The sequence below is a fragment of the Suncus etruscus genome, chromosome 9 (genome assembly GCF_024139225.1).
Source record: "Suncus etruscus isolate mSunEtr1 chromosome 9, mSunEtr1.pri.cur, whole genome shotgun sequence".
Lineage (NCBI taxonomy): Eukaryota > Metazoa > Chordata > Mammalia > Eulipotyphla > Soricidae > Suncus > Suncus etruscus.
Window position 1 is genome coordinate 115,015,109 of NC_064856.1, and position 22,346 is coordinate 115,037,454.

Sequence of the window (22,346 nt, forward strand, 5' to 3'; positions counted from 1 at the left end):
GCGCGCTCCGCCCCCCGGCCCGCCCGGCCCCGGCGCGGGGCTCCGGCTCCCCCTCCCGGCAGCCAAGGCCCTTGCGCCTCCCGCACCCGCCTCCAGCCCTGCCGGGCCGGGCCCTGCAAGGAGAACTTGGGGAGCCCCCCAACCCCGGGGCAGTTGATAGCCGCAGCCACGAGAGGCATCTCCAGAACAGGGGTTGGAGTTCGGGTGCGTGGAGAGAAGAGGGCGCAGGTCTGATCCCCGCACCCCCTCATCATAACACAGCAGAGAACTGAGACACATGAGAACTGAGACAACATGTTGGCACACTCGGGCTCCCTCCCTAGCTCCCCAGATTGAGGCTGGACCGAGCGTGGAGAGTGTGGGGAGGGGGAGGTACGGGGTGGGCACTTGGCCCGGCCGGGGCGAGTAGGGGTGTCCAAGCTAGGCCTGAGCCGGCTCCGAGGGCAGCGGCGCCAGGCCGGTTCGCAGGATGCTGTCCTGGTACTTGCGACGGCCTAGCTCCAGCACCGCGCGCACCTCCTCGGCGATGTCCTGCCTTTCGCTGAGCTCCAGGGCCTGGAGCAGCTGGGCCACCGCCCCCGGCTGGCCAGCCTGGCGCTCGGCCCAGGAGAACAGCATATGGCGGATCTGTCCATCCAGGTCGTCCCTGCCGGGAATGGCGGAGAGGCTGGTGATGACTGACCGAAGGGCGGATCCCAACTAGCCCATTCTCCTAACAGGGTCTCTGGGCCAGTGGGACGGGGGTCCCCCTCTCCCTCCTCCCATCGCAGGCTCTCCTGGCACTGGACACCGACCTAAACTCATGGCGGATGCGCTGCACCTCGCGGTAGGGCTGACCCAAGTGCAGGGCCACGGTCGGCCAGTCAGGACCCAGGCGCCCGGCCACGCTTAGCAGGTTGGTCTGGGTCAGGAAGCCACTCTCAGCGTCACCCAGCCGCAGGGGTGCCAGGGAGATGCCCGGAGCCTGCCGGGGTCCCTCTGCGTCCCGGGGCCCCTCTGTGTCCCGGAGTCTCTGTCGGGAGAGGGACATCAGTGAGCCGCCACGGGGGACCCCACCCCGGTGCACTCACCCTGCCTGCACCCAGACACCCACCGGAAGTTTGATGGGCAACGTGGCCATCCATGTGGCATCTGCCGCCTTCTTCTGTCGGGCGGCTTCGGCCTCCACAGGCACCTCTGGGGGCACAGCACCCCGGTAGAAAGACACCTGGGGGGCCAGAGAGACAGCATGGAGGTAAGGCGTTTGCCTTTCATGCAGAAGGTCATCAGTTCGAATCCCGGCATCCCATATGGTCCCCCGTGCCTGCCAGGAGCAATTTCTGAGCATGGAGCCAGGAGTAACCCCTGAGCACTGCCGGGTGTGACCCAAAAACCACAAAAAAAAAAAAAAAAAGAAAGAAAGAAAGAAAGAGAAAGACACCTGGGAGGGAGGTGAGCAGGGCTGAGGGCTCCAGCCGCTGCCGCTGCCAGGCAGGAGGACTGGAAGGGGGACACCGCCTTCAACCTACCTGGCCCCTGACGGCCTGTTCCCGCCTGTCCAGGCTGGTGGTCACATAAACCTCCTTGACATTCCGCAGGTGCGCGTAGAAGACAAAGGACACCCTTCCCGCCTCGCAGTCTGGCCGCTCTAGAGGGGGGGCAGGGGACTCAGCTAGTGCCAAGGAGCTCCAGCAGCCTCCCCCGATGCCCACAAGGATGGTGCCTACCAGCATCCACCTCGATGCCCCTCTCAAAGGAAGCAAAGAACTGCTCCCCCTCGAACATGCCCACCGCGTCTGAAGGCTCGGGGCCGTGGTAACGCCGCAACAGCCGCTGCAGGGCCGAGTCCACCTGCGGGCACATGGGGTCTCTTTGGTAGGGGCGGGAAGGAGGGGACCCCCACACTCCCACCTCGTGGCAGGGCAGGCCTGGGTCCCCGCACCTTGTGGCAGGGAAGACACTGCAGCAGCACCTGCTCCGGGTCACGGCGTCTCTGCAGGGCAATGAGGCTGACGCGGTGAAGTCGAAGCCGCTCCCAGGCCTTGCGTGCCAGGCCCCCCACGCACGCCTTGGTGGTGTACCACAGCCAGTACCTGCAGGGGCTGCTGTCAGGGACCGTTTGGCTGGGGCAGGAGGGGGCGCGCAGAAGGCAGGCACTGACCAGGAGAAGTGGGTGATCTGGAAGCGGGCGTACAAGTGGCTGAGCTCCAGGGCCACCTGAGCAGTGATGTCATCCCAGGAGGCCGCAGGGGGCACCCGGTGCAGCAGGCGCAGACGGGACCGGTCAAGGGTGAAGCCTGCAGGTGAGAGGGTATATGGTGGGTGAATGGGTGGGTGGGTGTATGGTGTATGGATGGGTGTATGGATAGAGGGGTGGGTGGATGGGTGGGTAGATGGATGGATGGATGGATGAATGAGTGGGTAGACAGCTGGATGGGTTGGTTAGTGGATGGAAGGAAGGAAGGATGGAAGGATGGATGGATGGATGGATGGATGGATGGATGGATGGATGGATGGATGGATGAATGGATGGATGGGTAGATGAATGGATCGGTAGGTGAATGGATGGATGAGTGGTTGGGTGGGTTGGTGAGTGGATGGATGGATAGGCAGATGGATGGGTGAGTGGAAGGATGGGTGGATGGATGGATGGGTGGGTTAGTGGATGGATGGATGGATGGATGGTTGGGGTGGGTGGATGGATGAGTGGGTGGATGAATGGATAGGCAGATGGATGGTTGGGTGGATGGATGGGTGAGTTAGTGGATGGATAGATGGGTGGGTAGATAGATGAATGGTTGCATGGGTGGGTTGGTGGATGGATGGATGGGCGGGTGGATGGATGGGTAAATGGATGGATGGGTGGGTTAGTGGATGGATGGATGGTTGGGTGGATGGGTGTATGGATAGATGGATAGGCAGATGAATGGTTGGGTGGATGGATGGGTGAGTTAGTGGATAGATGGGTGGGTAGATAGATGGATGGCTGGGTGGGTTGATGGAGGGATGGATGGGTGGGTAGATGGATGGATAGGCAGATGGATGGTTGGGTGGGTGGGTGGATGAATGGATGAATGGGTGGGTGGATGGATTGATGGATAGACAGATGGATAGTTGGGTGGATGGATGGGTGGGTGGATGAAAGGAGGGAGAGGCAGATGTATGGATGGGAGGGTGGATAGTTGGGTGGGTGGATGGATGGGTAGATGGATGGATGGGTGGCTTAGTGGATGGATGGATGGTTGGGTGGGTGGATGGATGGATGGTTGGGTGGGTGGATGAATGGATGGATGGTTGGGTGGATGGATAGGTGAATTAGTGGATAGATGGGTGGGTAGATAGATGGATGGCTGGGTGGGTTGATGGATGGATGGATGGGTGGGTAGATGGATGGATAGGCAGATGGATGGGTGGGTGGATGGATGGATGGATGGATGGGTGGATGAATGGATGGATGGGTGGGTGGATGGATAGATGGATAGGCAGATGGATAGTTGGGTGGATGGATGTGTGGGTAGGTGGATGGATGGGTGGGTGGATGAATGGAGGGAGAGGCAGATGTATGGATGGGAGGGTGGATAGTTGGATGGGTGAATGGTAAGTGGATGGGCAGATGGGCTGGAGTCCTCCAGAGCTGTGAGACTCCCATAGGGTGCCCCCATATCCTCACCCACCAGTGAGGCCGGCAGGAAGGGGCAGCTGCACAGTGACGGGCCGCAGGAAGTCAGGTGGCCCACTGTGTGACAGGGACAGCAAGGGGCTGGTGTTGGCCTCAGGCTCTTGCAACAGGACACGCAGTTCCCGCAGCTCACGGCCACTGACACGCACCACCTGCAGCACCGACACCCATGAGCCTTCACCCATGCCGGGGCACCCAGGCCCCCATCTTGAGGCTTCCCCACCCCGCCCTACCTGCAGGCTCACGTGCTGAGGCTCCCTGGTGGCCCCAGGGGGGAAGTTGACCTTGACCCCGGGGTGTCCCGAGGAGCTCAGAAGCGCACCCTCTGGCGTCAGCAGGCAGGCATTGCAGGCCGGGCGAGACACGACCAGGAACCAGGAGAAGTGGGGCAGCTGGCAGTGAGCCCAGAGCCTCTGCAGGGCAGGGCAGAGGGGAGAGGGGTCAGCGGGGACTCGGGGGCAGAGGGCAGACAGGCGCAGAGGGCATCCCCAGGAGCCTCACCCTGGGCGCCTCCTCCTCCAGGTGGGTCTCCAGGTCACTCCAGTGGCCGTTGCTCAGGGATCTGACCACCACGTCCCGGCACCGCTGGGCCCGCGGGGGCACGAAGAGCAACCACAGGCCCACGTCCTGCGGGCAGGGCTGCGGTGAGCCGGGCATGGTCACGACAGGGACCTGCCCTCCCTGGTGCCCCCAAGCCCATTTTGTCTGTACCTGCCGGAAGGCAGCTCCGTGGGGCTGCAGCTCCAGGACGCAGCTCAGAAGGGCATCGTGGGGGCCCAGCTGCACGAGGTGGGGTTCTGGGCGGTGCAGACGGAAGCAGATGGTGAGGGGGGCAGCCAAGGCGCCCGCTGGGAAATGCAAGCGGACCCCACATGCCAGGGTCACGGCGCAGCCACTGGGAGTCACAGGGAAGCTGCGGAGGGACCAGCCGGTAAGAGCGGAGGCCGTGCCCGCACCCTTGTCCCACAGACCCCGCCCGGCCTAACCTGTCCGCGTCGGTGCTTAGGAAAAGCTTGGGCATATCCGGGACTTCGGGGTCTGCTGTGGGCAAAGAGGGGACATCATAACAGTGTGTGAGGTCTTTGTCAGCGGGTCAGCATTGTTTCCCTATTTCTGGCACCAAGCCTACCTGGGGGGCTCTGGGGACTTGGAGATGCTTCCCCCAGGGGGTTCCCCTGCAGGCGAACAAACGGGGCGTCCAGGAGCTCAGCGGGTACCGCCCGAAGCTGGTTGTCCCTCAGGTCCAGCCGGACAAGCAGCGGGAGGCTGGCCAGGCCAGGGGGCACGGACACCAGGAGGTTACTGTGCAGAACCAGGAACCGCAGGTCCCGAAGTGCCGCTGGGGACATGAGGGGGGATTCAGGGCACGTGGTGGCTGAAGAATGAACCAACATGGAAGGGGCAGGGGAGAGGAGCCAGGGATATGGAGCCCGGGCCTTCCGTCCTCACCCAGGGAGGTCGGAAGCTGGCGCAGCCGGTTGCTGGCCAGGTTGAGCTCCTGCAGGCGGCTCAGGTCCCCGATCTCGTCGGGGATTTCCTCCAGGAGGTTCTCAGAGAGGTCGAGACTCTGCAGGGTGGTGGCGGCCACCAGCGCGGGGGGCAGCGTTCGCAGGCGGTTGTGGGCGACGGTCAGGAAGGTGAGAGCGGGTAGGACACCCAGGGCGGCGGGTAGCTCGGCCAGGCGGTTGTGGGATAGCAGCAGGGCCTGCAGGCCGCTCATGTGCGGGACACAGCCAGGCAGCTGTTCCAGGTTATTGAAGCTCACATCCAGGTGCACCAGGCCGGCCAGGTCCTTGAGGCTGGCGGGCAGCGTGGCCAGGGAGCCCCGGCGACAGACGCCACTCGTGGCAGCCCAGTGTTGACCCCCTGGAGAGAAATCTAGATTTGCCCTGCAGCCAGTCCCTGCTTACCGGCACGATGGTGGATGCTGAGACAGGTGGGCAGGGCCACTGTCACCGAAATCGGCGTGGCTGGCTCTGCAGGGACCCCCTGGAGCAAGCCAGGATTGGGGAACTGTGGAGGGGAAGGAACAGGACACCCATGGACTCACCTTTGATGACCAGGGAGCGCAGACGAGGCAGGTGCTGGGCTACCTGGGCCAGCGCGGCGGCCAGCAGTGAGGGGTCCTCGTGGCCGCTGAGCTGCAGGAACTGCACCTCCAGCAGCTGGGGGTGAGGAGCCGCACACAGGTGCAGCAGCCGCTGGCAGCCTCCGGGGTACAGGTGGAGGCTCAGTCGGTTGCCGTCCAGCGGTGGCCAGGACGGCTGCGGTGATGGTGGCCTGTTCCCTGCATCCCGCAGGTCTTCTGAAGCATCTGTGTCCGCTGAAGCCTCTGGCTCCAGATCCTCTGTCGCTGCCGCTGCCATCGCCCCCCAGCTGTCCTCGGGGACCGGACATGTCCCAGCTAGCCCGGCAGGCCTGCTCGGGCTGGGCTGAGTCTACAGGGGAGAGATGGGCATGGAGGCTGCGAAAGGGAGCGCAGCTGACAGGCAGGGGTGGAGGGGGCTATGCAGCCTGGCAGGGCCTGGGGCGCAGGGTGCAGGGAGGGGGACTTGGCCCCAAAGACCCAGGGGTCCCCCTCACCCCACCTACTTTTGACAGGAGCTTTCAGGACTCACCTACCACGAGGGGTCAAGGGACAGGACGTCAGAGACCCGACGGAGAGGGGACCTGGGATCCAAAACACTAGCAGGGCCCATGGCATGGGGGGTGTCCTGTCACTTTCCAGGACTTTTGTCCCAGTTTCCAGCTGGCAGCGACCGCGGTGCTGTCGGGGCGCACACGGCCAGGGCTTGGAGGCGCGGTGCCCCCACCCACCGCTGCCCGCGAGACCCGCGATCCGGCCCCAACGGGACCTCGGCTCCGCGCCCGGGTTCCCGCTCTGCTCCCAGGTTCCCGCCGGCGCGTTTCCGGGCGGGCTGGACTGAGGCCCGCCCCCGCGGATGAACACGCCCCTCTGGGTGGACGGCCACGCCCCTCGCCGCTGGACCTAGGCCAGCGCCCCTGGTTGCATGCTTTGCCCCAGCCGCTCAGCTGGGCACCAGGTTAGCCCGGCCCGAAGGTGCCCGCCCTGGAAAAGGAGCTGGTGCCGTCGGAGGCCATCAGAACTGATGCCCAGCATGCCCAGGGCAACGGTTAACACCTCTCTCTCTCTCTCTCTCTCTCTCTCTCTCTCTCTCTCTCTCTCTCTCTCTCTCTCTCTCTCTCTCTCTCCCTCTCTCCCTTCCTCCTCTCTCATGCCCAGGGCAATAGGTTCTCTTTCTCTCCTTTTCTCTCTCCCGCTCTCTCGCTCATCTCCCTCTCCCCCTCTCCTCTCTCAAACTCAGGGCAATAGGTTCTCTCTTCTCTCTCTCTCTCTCTCTCTCTCTCTCTCTCTCTCTCTCTCTCTCTCTCTCCCTTCCTCCTCTCTCATGCCCAGGGCAATAGGTTCTCTTTCTCTCCTTTTCTCTCTCCCGCTCTCTCGCTCATCTCCCTCTCCCCCTCTCCTCTCTCAAACTCAGGGCAATAGGTTCTCTCTTCTCTCTCTCTCTCTCTCTCTCTCTCTCTCTCTCTCTCTCTCTCTCTCTCCTCTCTTCGACTTGGCAGCATGCCCAGGGCAATGGGTTCTCTGTGTCTGTCTGTCTGTCTGTCTGTCTCTTTCTCTCTACCTCCCTCCTCTCTCTTTCATGCCCAGGGCAATACGTTCTCTTTCTCTCCTTCTCTCTCTCCCTCTCTCTCGCTCATCTCCCTCTCCCCCTCTCCTGTTTGTCTGTCTGTCTGTCTCTCTCTCTTTGTGTGTCTTTCTCTCTCTGTCTCTCTCTCTCTCCCCAAGCTATCAAGCTAATCCAAGTGTCCCTGCAGCGGGTTTGGTGATCAGCTTGTCCACCGAGGTCAGCCTGGGCACAAGGCCTCGCTTGTGAGGTGAATGTCCCCACCTGTGCTGGCTCTTCCCCAGTAGTTCGGGGACTTTGTAAAGGAACTGAACAGCCTGTTCTGTCCCCACATCACTTTCCTGGTTCAGAGGGAGCTTCCTGAGAAAGACACACAAGGGTATACTGTAGGCTTTATTTATTTATTGTCGACTGTTCCTGGCTCCCTGCTCAAGGGGACCTCGTGGTCCCGGGTGTGAACCGGCCTCCGGCATGTAGAACTTTGTGCTCAGCAACTGATTCTGCTTTTAAAGGAACGTGACTTCAAACAGACGCCCAGAGTGGATGACGTAGGGCTCGGTTTGCACAGGACCCTGTGCAAACAGCTATCAGACATGAAGCTGGGAGCAGATGGCAATGTTCCAGATTTGTTTCTTTTGTTGTTTTTTGTTTTGTTTCTCTTTTTGAGCAACACCCAGTGCTCCTGGCTCTGCACTCAGAAAATATTCCTGGCATTGCTTGAGGAACCTTATGGGATGCCAGAAATAAAGCCAGGGTTGGCTGCAAAGCAAACACCTGACCCACTGTACTATCACTCCAGCCCTTCTTTTATTTTTTGCTTGTTTTATTTTGGGCACACACGACAGCGCTTAGGAGTTACTCCTGACTCTGTGTTCAGAAATTACTCGTGGGCCAGAGAGATAGCACAGCGGTAGGGCCTTTGTCTTGCAAGCGGCTCACCTAGGACAGACCTGGGTTCCATTCCCAGCAGTCCATATGGTTCCTTGAGCCTGCCAGGAATGATTACTGAGCACAGAGCCAGGAATAATCCTTGAGCGCTGCCAGGTGAGACCCAAAAACCAAAACCAAAAATAATAATAATAAATAAATAAATAAACAAATAAAGAAGAAAGAAAAGAAATTGTGGCAGTTCAGAGGATCTTACGGGATGCCAGGGATTGAACCCGAGTTGACTGTAATGCTGTGCTATTGCTCCAGTTCCTCTTTTTGTTTTTCGGGCCAGACTCAATGATGCTTGGAAAACCCAGCAAGAGAAGTTAACCCCTTAGCCCAAGAGAAAAGAGGCCTGTTACTTTCTTTTGCTTGTTTTTGTTTCCTTTGGGTCACATCCGGCGTCACTCAGGGGTTACACTTCTGGCTCTGTACTCAGAAATCGCTTCTGGCAGGCATGGGGGATCATATGGGATGCCAGGATTCGAACCACCATCTATCTTGGATGGGCTGCGTGCAAGGCAAACACCCTACTGCTGTGTTATCTCTTTGGCCCATCCTGTTACTTTTTTTTTTTTTTTTGGACCACATCCGTTTGACGCTCAGGGGTTACTCCTGGCTATGCGCTCAGAAATCGCTCCTGGTTTGGGGGGACCACATGGGACGCCGGGGGATCAAACCGCGGTCCATCCTACGCTAGCACTTGCAAGGCAGACACCTTACCTCTAGCGCCACCTTCCCGGCCCCCCATCCTTACTTTTTTGAGGGGCTGGAGTAAGCCACACCTAACTATTCCAGGATTTCATCCAAGTCCCTCTGTTCAGGGATACTCCTGGCAGTGGTCAGGGGTCTAGGTGTGGTGCCAGGAATGGAACCAGGTCAGCTTCATGCATGGCAAGCTCCTGTCCCACTGTACTCTTTTCTGTTTATAGGGGACTAAAGGAGGCCAAGGTTCCATTTCAGGAGAGAAACTTCTACTAGAGATGATGGAGAGGGGGCGGCTGGACAGCCACAGGTACTCCATGATCAAGAACTAGGCAAACTGGCAATATCGTGCTCACTAAGCAAAAACACAACATGCCGACCGCCTGCACCACTGTGTTGTGACCCGAATCTCATCTTACAGCAAAGGGGGATTGGTCCTTGGAGCAAGGAAATCTCTCTGTGCCAGTTACCCATCTAAAACATCAGGGACGCAGTGAGTGCACCTTTACTGGACCTTGCTTGCAACTAGCACCGCAGGCCCTAGACTCCCACATAGCCTCCCTGCAGAGTCCTAACGGAGCCTCGTGGGTCTGTGTGCTGGCAGGCAATCACATGACGCTGGCCCAGGCCCTGAACACAGAGGAGAGGTGGCCTGACACGTGTTCCTGATATGTACTTGCTGTCCATCATTACAAATATTGGGACCCCGCTACTTATTTCTTTGGTTTTGCACCCGGCGATGCTCAGGAGTTACTCCTGGCTCTGCACTCAGTGGTCACTCCTGGCGGGCTCAGGGACTCCAGGGGAGGGCAGGAATCTATCCCTGGCCAGCCTCAATGCAAGGCAAAGGCCTTCCCGGCTGAGCTATCGCTCGGGCCCCCGATGCTGCCCTGCTTTTCGTGGCCTCCAAGGGAGGTGCCAGCTGACTAGGCCATGCACAAGTGGGGCGCGGCCACCGGGTACCACCAAGACCCGCAAGCGCCGAGGCCCGGGAATCGGTCAAACTGAACAGTCCACCGCCTGGCCCACGTGCAGCCCTGCCAGGCCGGCGGGCAGCGCGCTTCCGGCAGCAGTGCATCATGGGACTTGTAGTCGGGCGGCGACGCCTATGCCTACGATAGTCTCGGGCCGCGGTGCATGCCGGGAGTCGTAGGCGCCGCGGGGCTCCTGGGAAACGCCTGAGTCCTAGCCTACATGAAACTCCCAGGAGCCACCTCCGGAGCCTCCATTACCGGGGAGACGGTTCGAATGGACGCCATGATCGCTTCCCCCATGCCTTCATTGGCTGAGCGCCTGTGTCGTCATCAGGCGAGCCGCGGTGCACGCTGGGAGTTGTAGGCGCCGCCGTGAGGCCAATAGGAAGCGGTCTAGTCTAGAGTCCGAGGCTCGCCCTTCGTTCGCGTCGCCCCGTCGCGAAGTTCCTCGCGCTCTCATTGGCTGAGCGCTCCGTGACGTCATCTAAAGGCGCCGCGCGGCTTCGCGGAGGCTTCTGGGTAGCGGCTTACCCCCGCCCCCCGCGCAGGCGACTTCCTTTCCGCCGCTGACGCCGCCGAGGTCGCACGCGCAAGGCCGCTCCGCCGTCGCCGAGTGAGTGGGGCGGGTGGGGCGGCCGCGGCGGCCCGATCGGGGGTCCCCGCGGCGGCGGAGGGCAGACTCGGGGCCTCGGCGGGACCCAGGGTCGGGTCGGGTGGGGTAGGGGTTGCAGGCCCGGCTCACGCCGCCGCCCGTGTGCTCCCCGCTGCAGGATGCGCTACGTCGCCTCTTACCTGCTGGCCGCCCTCGGGGGCAACTCGTCCCCCAGCGCCAAGGACATAAAGAAGATCCTGGACAGCGTGGGCATCGAGGCGGACGATGACCGGCTCAACAAGGTAGCACGCGCCCCGGGACCGGCGGGGCTTGGGCGGTGGCCCCTGCAGAATCCAGGGGCCCCCGAAGCACGTGTGAAGTTGCCCCAGGCCCGCGTGGCGCCGGGGACTCGGGGGAGGGTGGCCAGGGGCGGGCCACGTCGCGTGGGGGTGTCTGCCTGCGCTCCCCACCTCGAAGACCCATTTAGAGAGTCCAGATGCAGCTCCAGGCAGAGGTCCCAGCTTTGCTAGTAGTCCCAGTCGTCGCAGGTCAAAACGGAGCTATGCATTGTGTGGGGGTCCATCCTGTTCCTGTTCGGGGATCAATCCTAATGTTCCACGGTCCCCAATGGAGAAAGGAGAATCCCATACCTCCTATCCGAGAAGGGTAGGAATAGCTGGTCCGCTAGTAATTTCCTGCAGTAAATAGTCCACACAGATAGAGAGGTTTTAGCAGGCAAGAAAACCTACACTGCAAGGTGTTCACCAATAAGTCAGCCCCTCCACAGTGTGGGACCACAAATCTAGATGGTAGCTCTCCCAAGTTCTCCTGCCTCCCGTTTATTGAGGTCCGGGGGTAGGGGAAATGGCCAGGTGAAAGGCAATGAAAAAACAAAGCCGGTGGAAAATGATTAAGATACAAATGGAGGGCTGGAGAGATAGCATGGAGGTAGGGTGTTTGCCTTGCATGCAGAAGGATGGAATCCAGGCATCCCACATGGCCCCCCAGCATCCCACATGGCCCCCCACCCTGCCAGGAGCGATTTCTGAATGTAGAGTCCAGCGCTGCTGGGTGTGACCCCCCCCCCAAAAAAAAGATACAAATGGAACTATTTCAAAGGCCTCCATTTACCTATCTGGAATTCAGGTTGGGCCCCGGTTAGGGCAAGCTTATTGTCTGCACTGTCTCTCCCGTCCAGGTCATCAGTGAGCTGAATGGGAAAAACATTGAGGACGTGATCGCCCAGGGTGAGTTGGGGTTGGGTCCTGGGGAGGGGGCATCAGGTCCATCCTAATCCCTGCTGGCTCCCAGTAGCCTGGAGGGTTCGCTTGTGGACCAGAGCACCCTGGATGCTCTCCCAGGGAGACAGGGCTGCTGTGTTCTGTCTTGGGGAGAACACCTAGACATTGCTATGGGCCCCCCTGGCCTGCGAGTAAGTCTGGGGGATCTTTGCCCAAGAGTGTGAGGGTGGGCGGTCCAACCTAGTTTGCTTCTGGGTCTCAACTCCGGACTGGATTCTAGGACCAGGTTTCAGGGTTGGAGGTTGAAGAGGGGCTAGTGCGTGTGTGAATGGGGATATGGTTCTGGCCACGCTTCCGGAAACATCTTAACACAACTCCCCCCCCCCCCCCAACAGGCATTGGCAAGCTGGCCAGTGTGCCAGCTGGTGGTGCTGTTGCTGTCTCTGCTGCCCCTGGAGCCGCAGCCCCTGCTTCTGGCTCTGCCCCTGCTGCAGGTAAGTTGAGAATCTCCCCACAGGGCAGGGCTGCCGGGCCGGGTGCTGAGACACGAGCCTCACTTACCTGCTCCTGCTCTTCCCACAGCAGAAGAGAAGAAGGAGGAGAAGAAAGAGGAATCTGAGGAGTCTGATGATGACATGGGATTTGGCTTGTTCGATTAATCACCGCTCTAATAAAACACTTTTCTAGACCTGAGTGTGTGTCCTGTGACTGTCTGAGCTCAGCCCTGGGGTCAGTGCAGGGCAGCTGTCTCTTGTCCAGGGAGTGCTCGGAGCTGCCTGCAGAGTGACATCAGCACACGTGGGCAGGAGGAGTCTTGGCGTGGGCCAGAGGGCCGCTCCCCTTAGTGACGAGATTAAATTGGACTCTGGGGGCCTGACCCCATGCTAGCTCCCAGGAACCCTGACACCCTGGGCCTAGGTTGTTTTCCAGGGTGTCCAGCCAGACAGTGCCTGCCTGAGCCCAATATTAATCCTCTCCACCCTCTGCCTGCGCTGGGGTAGGGAATATTCTGCCTGTCCTGTCAGGCTCTGGTCCCAGATGTGGGGTACAGGGATGAGCTGCCCCCTGCCTGCCAACTCCTTATTCTGCCCAGCCCATACTGCTCCCTCCAACTCAGGCCAGGGTTGGAGTTACAGCCTTGCATGTGGCAGACCTGCGTTCAATGTCCAACTTGATAGGCTTCCTCAAAGACTGCCAGGGTCATTCCTGGGTAGAGCCTAGTGTCCCGAGATCCAGTTCTGGGGAGTCGGTGAGTCTTCACAAAACAGGCGAAAGTGAGGTTGGTCTGAGAACACCTCCCTGAACCCAGAGGAGGCTCCGGCTAAAGGATAGGCAAGGAGCTCTAGAGTAGGGCCAAGAGGACATTTGGATTTGGTGGGGCCTGAGTTACTTAACCATGAAGCTGTGCAGCCCACAGCGTGCCAGTCCTGGCTCTGGGTGAGAGGACGCTGAGCCCCCGCCCCTCCCAGGATTCTGGGAAGTACAAAGGACCTCTGCTCTTGGCACCCCTCACTCCAGGACCCAGAGGGATAGCTGTACTCAGAAGTGGAGCAGAGGTCTGGCTCCGGGGTCCCTCGGGGACACACTTTCCAACTCATGTTTACTCTGATGACATGCAGGCCCAACCAGAGGGGGCTGCCCGACTCCTCCCCCCTTTCAAGAACCCAAGCTCCTGGTGTGATGCCTCCCCACCCTCTGGCACTATTGTACCCTCCCCGCTGGAGCTGGCCCTTCCCCTGCTTTCCCTCCAGTGCGTGCTGATGGCCGCTGCCCACACCTCAGGACACCGTCCTCAGCTGCTTTAAATAAGCTGATAGGAGCCTGTCCCCAAGCACGGACTGGGAGTCGGCAGCACCCAGATCCTGGGGAAACCCTGTTCTGACTCCTGGGTGGGTGCAGTTCGTAGGAGGGTGGGGGTATTCCTAGGGAGACACACACACAAGCAGCCTGGGGAGCCACAGAGTGAGGTGCCCAGAGAGAAATGCGGAAAGGGGCGGAGGGTGACATCACCGTGTGCTCCACCTGCTGGGTCAAGAGCGTCTGGGCAGGCTCAGCCGGAGCCCACACGGTGCAGACACCCCAGCAACAGAACTAGGTTGGCAGGTTGATAGGAGCGAGGTTGCACAGCGAGCGGCAGGGGTGAGCTCCTGGCTCTGGCTCCGGCAATTGAGGCTGGGGTTCCGCCCGAAACTTCTTGGGTCGTTTGTGAACGAACACTGGGCCTTGGGCCGAAGGTAGAGCGTTTGCCTTGTGTGCAGAAGGCCGGTGGTTCGAATCCCAGCATCCCAGAGGGTCCCTGGGCCTGACAGGAGCCTAGAGCCCTGACCCAAAAGAAAAAACTGGGCCTGCTGCGGGGGGTCAGGCCTGCTGGTATTCGCAGAAGCCCCGCCCGTGGCATCTGCGTGCCCGTAAGCCGTGGGTCCCCTTTGGCGGCGAAAGGGTGAGAGGCGGGCGGCCCTGGACAGGGATGCTCCGAGGGGCCGTCGGGGATGTGGTCCAGGCGTCGAGGCGCCTCCGGAAAGGGGCGTGGCCTGTCAAACGGGGCGGGGCTTTAAGCAGGGAGCCGGCTTGTTCCGTGGGCGTGGCGATCAGCCCACGCCACGCCCTCCAGCCGGTCCCCACGCGTTCCGATTGGGCCGCGCGCGCGGTAGCCCCGCCCCTGAGGCCCCGCCCCCTGGGCCCAGATAAAAGCAGCGTCACGGCGGCGGCCCGGCGCTGTGTCTCCTCTGCCTTGGCCGGCGGGGACCTCGGAGCGCTCGGACCGCGACCCCGACTTTGACAGCGACTGTCAGCGCCGCCCGGCCGCGCCGCCCGGCCGGATCGGCTCCAGAGCGAGCGGCGGCGACTGCGGACAGCGAGGAGGAGGAGGAGGAGGAGCGGCCGGCCACGGCCATCCTGGCCACCCCGGCCACCCCGGGCCTGCCCTCTGCAGCCCCGCCGCCCGGCGCGATGTTCCCCCGGGACGCGTCGTGGAACATCTCGTTCGCGGGCTGCGGCTTCCTGGGCGTCTACCACATCGGCGTGGCGTCCTGCCTGCAGGAGCACGCGCCCTTCCTGGTGGCCAACGCCACCCACATCTACGGCGCCTCGGCGGGCGCGCTCACGGCCACCGCGCTGGTCACCGGCGCCTGCCTGGGTGGGTGCGAGGCGCGCGGAGGGCGGGGTCGGCTTTGTTTGGGCGCCGGGCTCTCCCCGCCCCTGCCGGGCAAGGTCGCCGGCGACTGGGGGAGAGGCCGGGAGGCACCCCGGAGCACCGGTGACCGGCTCGGGCCAGGGCCTGCCTGCCTGCCTGCCTGCCTGCCAGGCGCCCCAAGGCCCGCCAGCCCCGGGTCACTGTGTCCTGGGGCTGCCACGTCCTTCCAGGCGGCTCTGGATCGTCACCAGATCAGAGTGTCCTGCTGGCACCGGCGCCCCTAGCCTTGTGCCTTCCTCCCTGGCTACCCCCCAACCCAACCCGAGGAGGCCCCGCTCACCCACCCGATTGTACAGGGAGGGTGGGTGGCAGGTGCTGCTGCAGCCCTGAAGGTGGGCCAGCATCTCTTCTCACACTCCCTACATGTAGTGTTGGGGTGTTTGGGGGAGTTCAGGGGTGCTCCCCCTCCTGGCAGGCCTCCACCCCCCCCTTCCCAGCAGGTAACTACAGCCGGGGACACTAAGGGTGACAGGTCCTGAGTGCCCTGGTGTAGGGGAGAAACTTTAGTATATGTGCTGCTGAAGCGAGCACATGGGGGAGAAACTTGATTCTATTTTCTCCGGGGGACTGAGCCCCCACCACCACCCCAGTGCCTCCACCTGCAGGATCAGCCCTCTCAGTCCAGGTCCTAGTGGGGGCAGGTCCCTGGCACCGGGCTCAACTCTCTGGGCAGGAAAACCACTTTTTGTTGTTATCTTGTTGTTTTAGTTTTTGGGCCATACAGGCCTGTGCTCTGCGGTCAACTCCTGGCTCTGCGCTCAGGAATCACGCCTGGCGGGCTCTGGGGAACTCTATGGGCTGCCAGGGATCGAACCCGGGTCAGCCACGTGCAAGCCGACGCCTCTCCGGCCTTGCTCTCTCTCCCAGGCCTCCACTGTGGCTTTGCTAGGCTAGTCCCCATGGGGGCGGGCCTCCGTTTCCAGCCTCTTGTTTTGGGTCACCCGTGCCAAGCCCTGCTGCGTGTTCTGGGGTCCAGATCGGGCCAAATGGGTGACGGCTAACCCTGGGCAGAGTTAAATCTCCCCCCCACCCCCCGAGGGTGCCATGCCCCCTCCCGCCAGGCCCAGCGGTGAGTCACAGGAGACAGGTTGTGAAATCGCAGCACAGGCCCTGGCCGAGTCCCAGCTGTGTCCTCCCAACCGCTCTCTGGCTGGACAGTGGAGGTGGTGGCGGACGAGGGGCGAAGGGCATGGCTGACGGCCGGCACCTGGCTCCGGAGCCCTGCCCAGGCATGAGTCCGCCCTGACCCTGCCCTGCCCTGCCGCCCTAGGCGAGGCTGGGGCCAACATCATCGAGGTGTCCAAGGAGGCCCGGAAGCGGTTCCTGGGCCCTCTGCACCCCTCCTTCAACCTGGTGAAGACCATCCGCGCCTGCTTGCAGAAGACGCTGCCGGCCGACAGCCATGAACGCGCCAACGGCCGCCTGGGCATCTCCCTGACCCGCGTGTCGGACGGCGAGAACGTCATCATTTCCCACTACGGCTCCAAGGACGAGCTCATCCAGGTGGGCCCAGATGGGATGCCGAGATACAAGGGGTACAGGGCGCAGCCCCCAGGCCAGCTCACAGCCCTCCTCTCTGCTCGCAGGCCAACGTCTGTAGCACCTTCATCCCCGTCTACTGTGGCCTCATTCCACCCTCACTCCAGGGTGTGGTAAGTGGCTCCACAGGGGCCGAGGGAGAGCCGGGCGGGGAGGGCACTTGCCTTGCATATGCGTTTGATCCCCGGCTTCCCAGAGGGTCCCCTGAACTCTACCAGGAGGGATTCCGGAGCGCAGAGCCAGGAGTAAGCCCCGAGCACTGCAAATGCAGCCCTAAAACTAAAACCAAGACCAAACAAAAAGGGGCCTGGGCGATAACACAGCGGTAGGGCATTTGCCTTGCACACGGCTGACCCGGGATGAACCTGGGTTCAATCCCCGGTGTCCTATATGGTCCCCCAAAACCAGAAGCAATTTCTGAGCACGTAGCCAAAAGTAACCCCTGAGCACCACCAGGTGTGGCCCCAAAACAAAAACAAAACAAAACAAAAAGAAACAAAATACTGGGGTCCAAGTGATAGCGCAGTGAGGAAGGTGCTTGCCTTGCTCGAGACCTACCCTGGTTTCAATCCTCGGCATCCCATACAGTCCCACCATAGATAAGAATTCCATGGGGCCGGGCGGTGGCGCTAAAGGTAAGGTGCCTGCCTTGCCTGCGCTAGCCTTGGACGGACCGAGGTTCAATCCCCCGGCGTCCCATATGGTCCCCCAAGCCAGGAGCAACTTCTGAGCACATAGCCAGGAGTAACCCCTGAGCGTTACCGAGGGGCCAGAGAGATAGCATGGAGGTAGGGCGTTTGCCTTGCATGCAGAAGGAGGTGGTTCGAACCCCGGCATCCCATAGGGTTCCCCGAGCCTGCCAGGAGCGATTTCTGAGCATAGAGCCAGGAGCAACCCCTGAGTGCTGCCGAGTGTGACCCCCCCCAAAAAAAAATAATAATAATAATAAAGAGTCACCCTGAGCACTGCCAGGTGTGGCCCCAAAACCCAAACCTAAAACAAAACAAAACACAAAACAATAGGGCCCAAGTGAGAGTATATAGCAAAGAAGGCACATCCCATACTGGTCCCTGAGCACCGCCAGGAGCCATTCCTGAGCACAGAGGCCGGAGTCACCCCTGAGCACGGCCGGTGTGGCCCCAAACCAAAACCAAAACAACAAAATAAAGTGGTACCGCTTTTATTGCCTGCTGTTGCAATAAACTTCCCCCGGGGCTTGCTCAATGTCCCCGGCTCCCCTGCCTTGTTCCAAATGGCCCTGGGCCAGTGCCCAGTGAGTGAAAGGCTCAGAGGACATGGGGGGGGGGGGAATGGGCCGAGAGGCGGGGGCCCACTCACCACGCCCTGTCATGCCTGCGACAGCGCTATGTGGACGGCGGCATCTCAGACAACCTGCCGCTCTATGAGCTCCGGAACACCATCACCGTGTCGCCCTTCTCGGGCGAGAGCGACATCTGCCCGCAGGACAGTTCCAGCAACATCCACGAGCTGCGAGTCACCAACACCAGCATCCAGTTCAACCTGCGCAACCTCTACCGCCTGTCCAAGGCGCTGTTCCCACCCGAGCCCCTGGTGAGCACTGGGTTGGGGAGCTGAGACGCCCACCCCCATATACTGAGGACCACAGCCGGTAGGGTGTTATGCCTTGCATGTGGCCAACCAGGTTTGATCCCCGGCATCCCATTGGGTCCCCTGAGCCAGGAACGATTTCTGAGTGCAGAGGCAGGAGGAACCCCTGAGTGCTGCCAGGTGTGGCCTAAAACATCAAAACAAAACAAAATGCAGCAGCCTGGGTTCTCTCGCACAATCAGGGGTGCCTGTTCCTCTCGCTAGTTTCTTCATCCTTGTGCTCAGGTTCTCCGTGAGATGTGCAAACAGGGGTACCGCGATGGCCTGCGCTTCCTGCGGCGGAACGGTGCGCGAGGCTGGGGTGCAAAGGGTTAGGGGTGCTTGTGGCTGGGGCGCAAAGGATTAGAAATGCACGGGGCCAGGGTGCGAAAGGTTAGGGGTATGCAGGGTTAGACATGCTGGGGGCTGGGGCACAAAGGGTTAGGGGTGCTTGGGAATGGGGGTCCAAAAGGTTAGGGGTGCTTGGGGCTGGGGCACTCAGGGTTAGCGGTGCAAGGCGTTAGGGGTTCTCGGCGCTGGGGGCACAAAATGTTAGGGGTGCAAAGGGTTAGGGGGCATGCAAGGGGTAGGATCAAGGGGCCAAGGGGGCCTGGACAGGGTACTGCCCCCTGCTGTTGCGTCAGGCACAACCTCCTTGACACTTGTTCCTTTCTCCCCTTCCTTCCAGGCCTCCTGAACAGACCCAACCCCTTGCTGGCTCTGGCTGCCGCCCGGCCCCCTGTCCCAGAGGACGAGGAGGAGGAGGAGGTGGAGGCCTCCCTGGAGAGAGCCCGAATGCAGGGCCCCCTGCGCCCGCCCCGGGAGGACCACCTCATCCTGGAGCGCCTGCCCACGAGACTCAATGAGGGTGCGTGTTGGGGCGAGGGTGAGGGTTTGGGGTGGGTCAGAACTGGGCTGTAAGGTCCTGACTTTCCTGCCTGGACCCCAACCCCAACCCATTCCCGCTCCCCTTGCTCCCACAGCCCTGCTGGAAGCCTGCGTGGAGCCCAAGGACCTGCTGACCACACTCTCCAACATGCTGCCTGTGCGCTTGGCCACGGCCATGATGGTGCCCTACACACTGCCTCTGGAGAGCGCCCTGTCCTTCACCATTCGGTGCGCCCTCATGCTTAGGGACGGGTGGGTGGGAAAAGCCAGATGGTGGCTGACTGGGCTCCCAGGAGCCAGGACAGGGGCCAGAGAGAGAAAGAGCACAGCGGGGAGGGCGTTTGCCTTGCACACTGCTGGCTCAAGTTAGGCACCTGGCATCCCTCTAGTTCTGAGCACTGCCAGGTGTGGCCCCAAATAAAATAAAAAATAAAAATGGGGTCAGAGAGATAGCATGGAGGAGGTAAGGCATTTGCTTTGCATGCAGAAGGTCCGTGGTTCAAATCCCGGCATCCCATATGGTCCCGAGTCTGCCAGGACTGATTTCTGAGCACAGAGCCAGGAGTAACCCCTGAGTACTTCCAGGTGTGACCCCCCCCCCAATAAATAAAAACAGGAGCCAGGTCAGGCCTGTGCGTGATGGGTTTCTGGCAAGATAGTGGCTTGCAAGGGTCTAGCCCTGGGTTCAATCCTCAGCATCAGAGGAGGAAATAAAATTTGGTGGGGTGGTGGCTTTTTTGTTTGTTCTTTTGGTTTTTTTGCATCACACCGCAGACTCAGGGGTTACTCCTAACTTTGCGTCCAGAAATTGCTCCGGCGGGGCTGGAGTGACAGCACAGAGGCAGGGCATTTGCCTTGTACGCTGTTGACCCAGGATGTACCCAGGTTTGATCCCCAGCATCTCATAGGGTCCTCCGAGGCTGCCAGAAATAACCTCTGAGCACCACCACTTGTGGCCCAAAAACTAAAAAAAAAAAGAAAGAAAGAAAGAAAGAGGAGGGGAGGGAGGGAGGGAGGGAGGGAGGGAGGAAGGGAGGGAGGGAGGGAGAGAGAGAGAGAGAGAGAGAGAGAGAGAGAGAGAGAGAGAGAGAGAGAGAGAGAGAGAGAGAGAGAGAGAGAGAGAGAGAGAGAGAAGGAAGAAGGAAGAAAGGAAAAAAAGGGGCCCGGAAGGTGGTGCTAGAGGTAAGGTGTCTGCCTTGCAAGCGCTAGCGTAGGTCAGACCGTGGTTCAATCCCCCCGGCGTCCCATATGGTCCCCCCAAGCCAGGGGCGATTTCTGAGCGCATAGCCAGGAGTAATCCCTGAGCATCAAACGGGTGTGGCCCAAAAACCAAAAAAAAAAAAAAAGAAAGGAAAGAAAGAAAGAAGAAGGAAGGAATTGCTCCTCGGGGACCGGAGAGAGCACAGCAGTAAGGCAGGACGAACTGTGGTTAGAATCCCAGCATCCCATATGATTCCCCTATACCTACCAGGAGCGATTTCTTTTTTGTTTGTTTGTTTGTTTGTGTTTGAGTCACACCCAGCACCGCTCTGGGGTTCCTCCTGGCTCTACTACGCTCAGAAATCACTCCTGGCAGGCTCGGGGGATCCTATGGGATGCTGGGGATCGAACCAGCATCCATCAGAGGTTGGTCACATGTAAGGCAAACACTCTACTTTGCTATTGTTCTGGGCCCCAGGGGTGATTCCTGAGCAGAGCCAGGAATGATCATTGAGCACAGAGCCAGGAGTAAATAAACTCTGAGCACAGAACCGAGCAGAGCAGCAACAGCAGTATACTGGCCTGGCCCAAGCACTGCCCTAACCCGATCCTGCTTGCCCGCAGCTTGCTCGAGTGGCTGCCCGACGTCCCCGAGGACATCCGGTGGATGAAGGAGCAGACGGGCAGTATCTGCCAGTACCTGGTGATGCGTGCCAAGCGGAAGCTGGGCAACCACCTGCCCTCGAGGTGAGCGCCCTAGCCCTTCCGTCCGTCCGTCCGTCCGTCCACCCTTCCGGGTCTGCTGCCGCCCTGAACCCCGCACCCCTGTCCCCTTAGGCTGGCTGAGCAGGTGGAGCTTCGCCGCGTGCAGTCCCTGCCTTCTGTGCCCCTGTCCTGCGCCACCTACAGCGATGCGCTGCCAGCCTGGGTGCGGAATAGCCTCCTGCTGGGCGATGCACTGGCCAAGTGGGAGGAGTGCCAGCGGCAGCTGATGTTCAGCCTCTTCTGCACCAACGTGGCCTTCCCGCCCGACGCCCTGCGCATGCCAACGCCCCCCAGCACCCCGCAGCACCCCCCGGGCCTGCCCCCGTGCTGAGCGCCCCGGGGTTCCCCCCTGGCCCCACACCTCCCTGCCCCCATGACCGCCGCGAGGGGCCCCGGGCCGGCTGTAGGAGGACTGTGCTCCCCATTGCCAGCCTCTCCCCTCTCCACTAGGAGCCTGGCATCTTGCCCAGTGCCCTGCCCACATCGGAAGGGAGGGTGCCCCCTTTCCCCTCACCAGTGCCTTCGGAACTGGATGCCAGGGGGATGTCCCTGCCACCCCTTCCGCCCCTGCGTGCGGTATTATTAACTCGGGGACCCCCTTGCCGTGCCTGATTCCTTCACCCTTTTTTTGCTGAAGGACTTTATTTATTTTTGCCCAAGCAGATGTAATAAATGTACCAGCACACAGCTCTGCCTCCTTCACTGGTACGCCCAGCCCCTCTCCTGGGGCCTAGGGTCCCTCCTGTGTGGGAGCAGGGGTGTAGGAGGGAGGGCAAGGCCTGGGTAGGGATGTCAGGGGTTTGCAGGGTTCATATTGTCTGGGCTCCAACCCGGGGCCCTGAGTGTGTCCTGTGGGATGGAGTCAGCACCCAAGGGATGGTGGGAACACTTGGGACCCAATCAGCCTCTAAATAAAAAATGCTGGAGGGGGGCCCAGAGAGATAGCACAGCGGTGTTTGCCTTGCAAGCAGCCGAGCCAGGACCAAAGGTGGTTGGTTCGAATCCCCATGTCCCATATGGTCCCCCGTGCCTGCCAGGAGCTATTTCTGAGCAGACAGCCAGGAATAAGCCCTGAGCACCTCCGGGTGTGGCCCAAAAACAAAACAAAACAAAACAAAACAAAAATGCTGGAGGGACCGGAGCAGCAGCACAGAGCATAAGGCCTCTTTCTTGCTTGTGCTAGCCTAGAATGGACCCCGGTTCCGGTTTGATCCCCTGGCATCCTATATGGTCCCTCCAGCCAGGAGCGATTTCTGAGCGCATAGCCAGGAATAACCCGAGTGTCTCTGGGTGTGGCTGAAAAACAAAAAACAAAACAAAAAATGCTGGAACAGCAGCTGGAAAAATAGCACAACGGTGGGGCATTTGCCTTGCATGTGGCCAAACAAGAAGGGACCCAATGC

General features: G+C 60.7%; 3 protein-coding genes and 1 non-coding gene across 5 annotated transcripts; 3 read left to right on the forward strand and 1 right to left on the reverse strand.

Annotated features, from left to right (window-relative positions):
• Positions 1-420: 420 nt before the first annotated feature.
• Positions 421-6,089, reverse strand: PIDD1 (p53-induced death domain protein 1). Its single transcript, XM_049781293.1, has 15 exons — positions 5,709-6,089; positions 5,108-5,524; positions 4,788-4,997; positions 4,645-4,699; positions 4,370-4,571; positions 4,160-4,285; positions 3,892-4,071; positions 3,654-3,810; positions 2,141-2,276; positions 1,922-2,072; positions 1,707-1,830; positions 1,509-1,627; positions 1,094-1,207; positions 795-1,012; positions 421-646 (listed from the first exon to the last, which is right to left on the reverse strand). Exons 1-15 carry the CDS (start codon positions 6,022-6,024, stop codon positions 421-423), a joined length of 2,751 nt encoding a protein of 916 aa, XP_049637250.1. The 5' UTR covers positions 6,025-6,089.
• A 4,277-nt stretch (positions 6,090-10,366) lies between these two features.
• Positions 10,367-12,443, forward strand: RPLP2 (ribosomal protein lateral stalk subunit P2). Of its 2 annotated transcripts, none has more exons than XM_049781285.1 (5): positions 10,367-10,530; positions 10,688-10,811; positions 11,708-11,756; positions 12,146-12,244; positions 12,333-12,443. In XM_049781285.1, exons 2-5 carry the CDS (start codon positions 10,689-10,691, stop codon positions 12,407-12,409), a joined length of 348 nt encoding a protein of 115 aa, XP_049637242.1. In that variant the 5' UTR covers positions 10,367-10,530; position 10,688; the 3' UTR covers positions 12,410-12,443. The 2 variants fall into 2 exon arrangements, with proteins under 2 accessions (XP_049637242.1, XP_049637243.1); XM_049781286.1 differs by having other exon boundaries at positions 12,336-12,443.
• LOC126019291 (small nucleolar RNA SNORA52) lies at positions 11,791-11,918 on the forward strand. Its single transcript, XR_007499021.1, has one exon. It is a non-coding gene; the product is annotated as a small nucleolar RNA SNORA52 (small nucleolar RNA).
• A 2,037-nt stretch (positions 12,444-14,480) lies between the features above and the next one.
• Positions 14,481-21,630, forward strand: PNPLA2 (patatin like phospholipase domain containing 2). The gene is made up of 9 exons (XM_049781212.1): positions 14,481-14,886; positions 16,214-16,446; positions 16,530-16,595; positions 17,845-18,054; positions 18,337-18,397; positions 18,779-18,958; positions 19,074-19,206; positions 20,803-20,925; positions 21,016-21,630. Exons 1-9 carry the CDS (start codon positions 14,700-14,702, stop codon positions 21,272-21,274), a joined length of 1,452 nt encoding a protein of 483 aa, XP_049637169.1. The 5' UTR covers positions 14,481-14,699; the 3' UTR covers positions 21,275-21,630.
• The last annotated feature ends 716 nt before the right edge of the window (positions 21,631-22,346 follow it).

Bases quoted from the DNA above. Each gene is read 5' to 3' on its own strand.
- PIDD1 (XM_049781293.1), bottom strand. From the start codon at position 6,024: ATGGCAGCGGCAGCGACAGAGGATCTGGAGCCAGAGGCTTCAGCGGAC. The intron at 4,998-5,107 runs GTGAGGACGGAA...TCATGTCCCCAG, and splicing joins CCAGCTTCCGACCTCCCTGG to CGGCACTTCGGGACCTGCGG. The intron at 2,277-3,653 runs GTGGGTGAGGAT...TCTCACCTGCAG, and splicing joins CCTTCCTGCCGGCCTCACTG to GCTTCACCCTTGACCGGTCC.
- RPLP2 (XM_049781285.1), top strand. From the start codon at position 10,689: ATGCGCTACGTCGCCTCTTACCTGCTGGCCGCCCTCGGGGGCAACTCG. The intron at 10,812-11,707 runs GTAGCACGCGCC...TCTCCCGTCCAG, and splicing joins ACGATGACCGGCTCAACAAG to GTCATCAGTGAGCTGAATGG. The intron at 12,245-12,332 runs GTAAGTTGAGAA...CTCTTCCCACAG, and splicing joins TGGCTCTGCCCCTGCTGCAG to CAGAAGAGAAGAAGGAGGAG.
- PNPLA2 (XM_049781212.1), top strand. From the start codon at position 14,700: ATGTTCCCCCGGGACGCGTCGTGGAACATCTCGTTCGCGGGCTGCGGC. The intron at 16,447-16,529 runs GTGGGCCCAGAT...CTCTGCTCGCAG, and splicing joins CCAAGGACGAGCTCATCCAG to GCCAACGTCTGTAGCACCTT. The intron at 16,596-17,844 runs GTAAGTGGCTCC...TGCCTGCGACAG, and splicing joins CACCCTCACTCCAGGGTGTG to CGCTATGTGGACGGCGGCAT.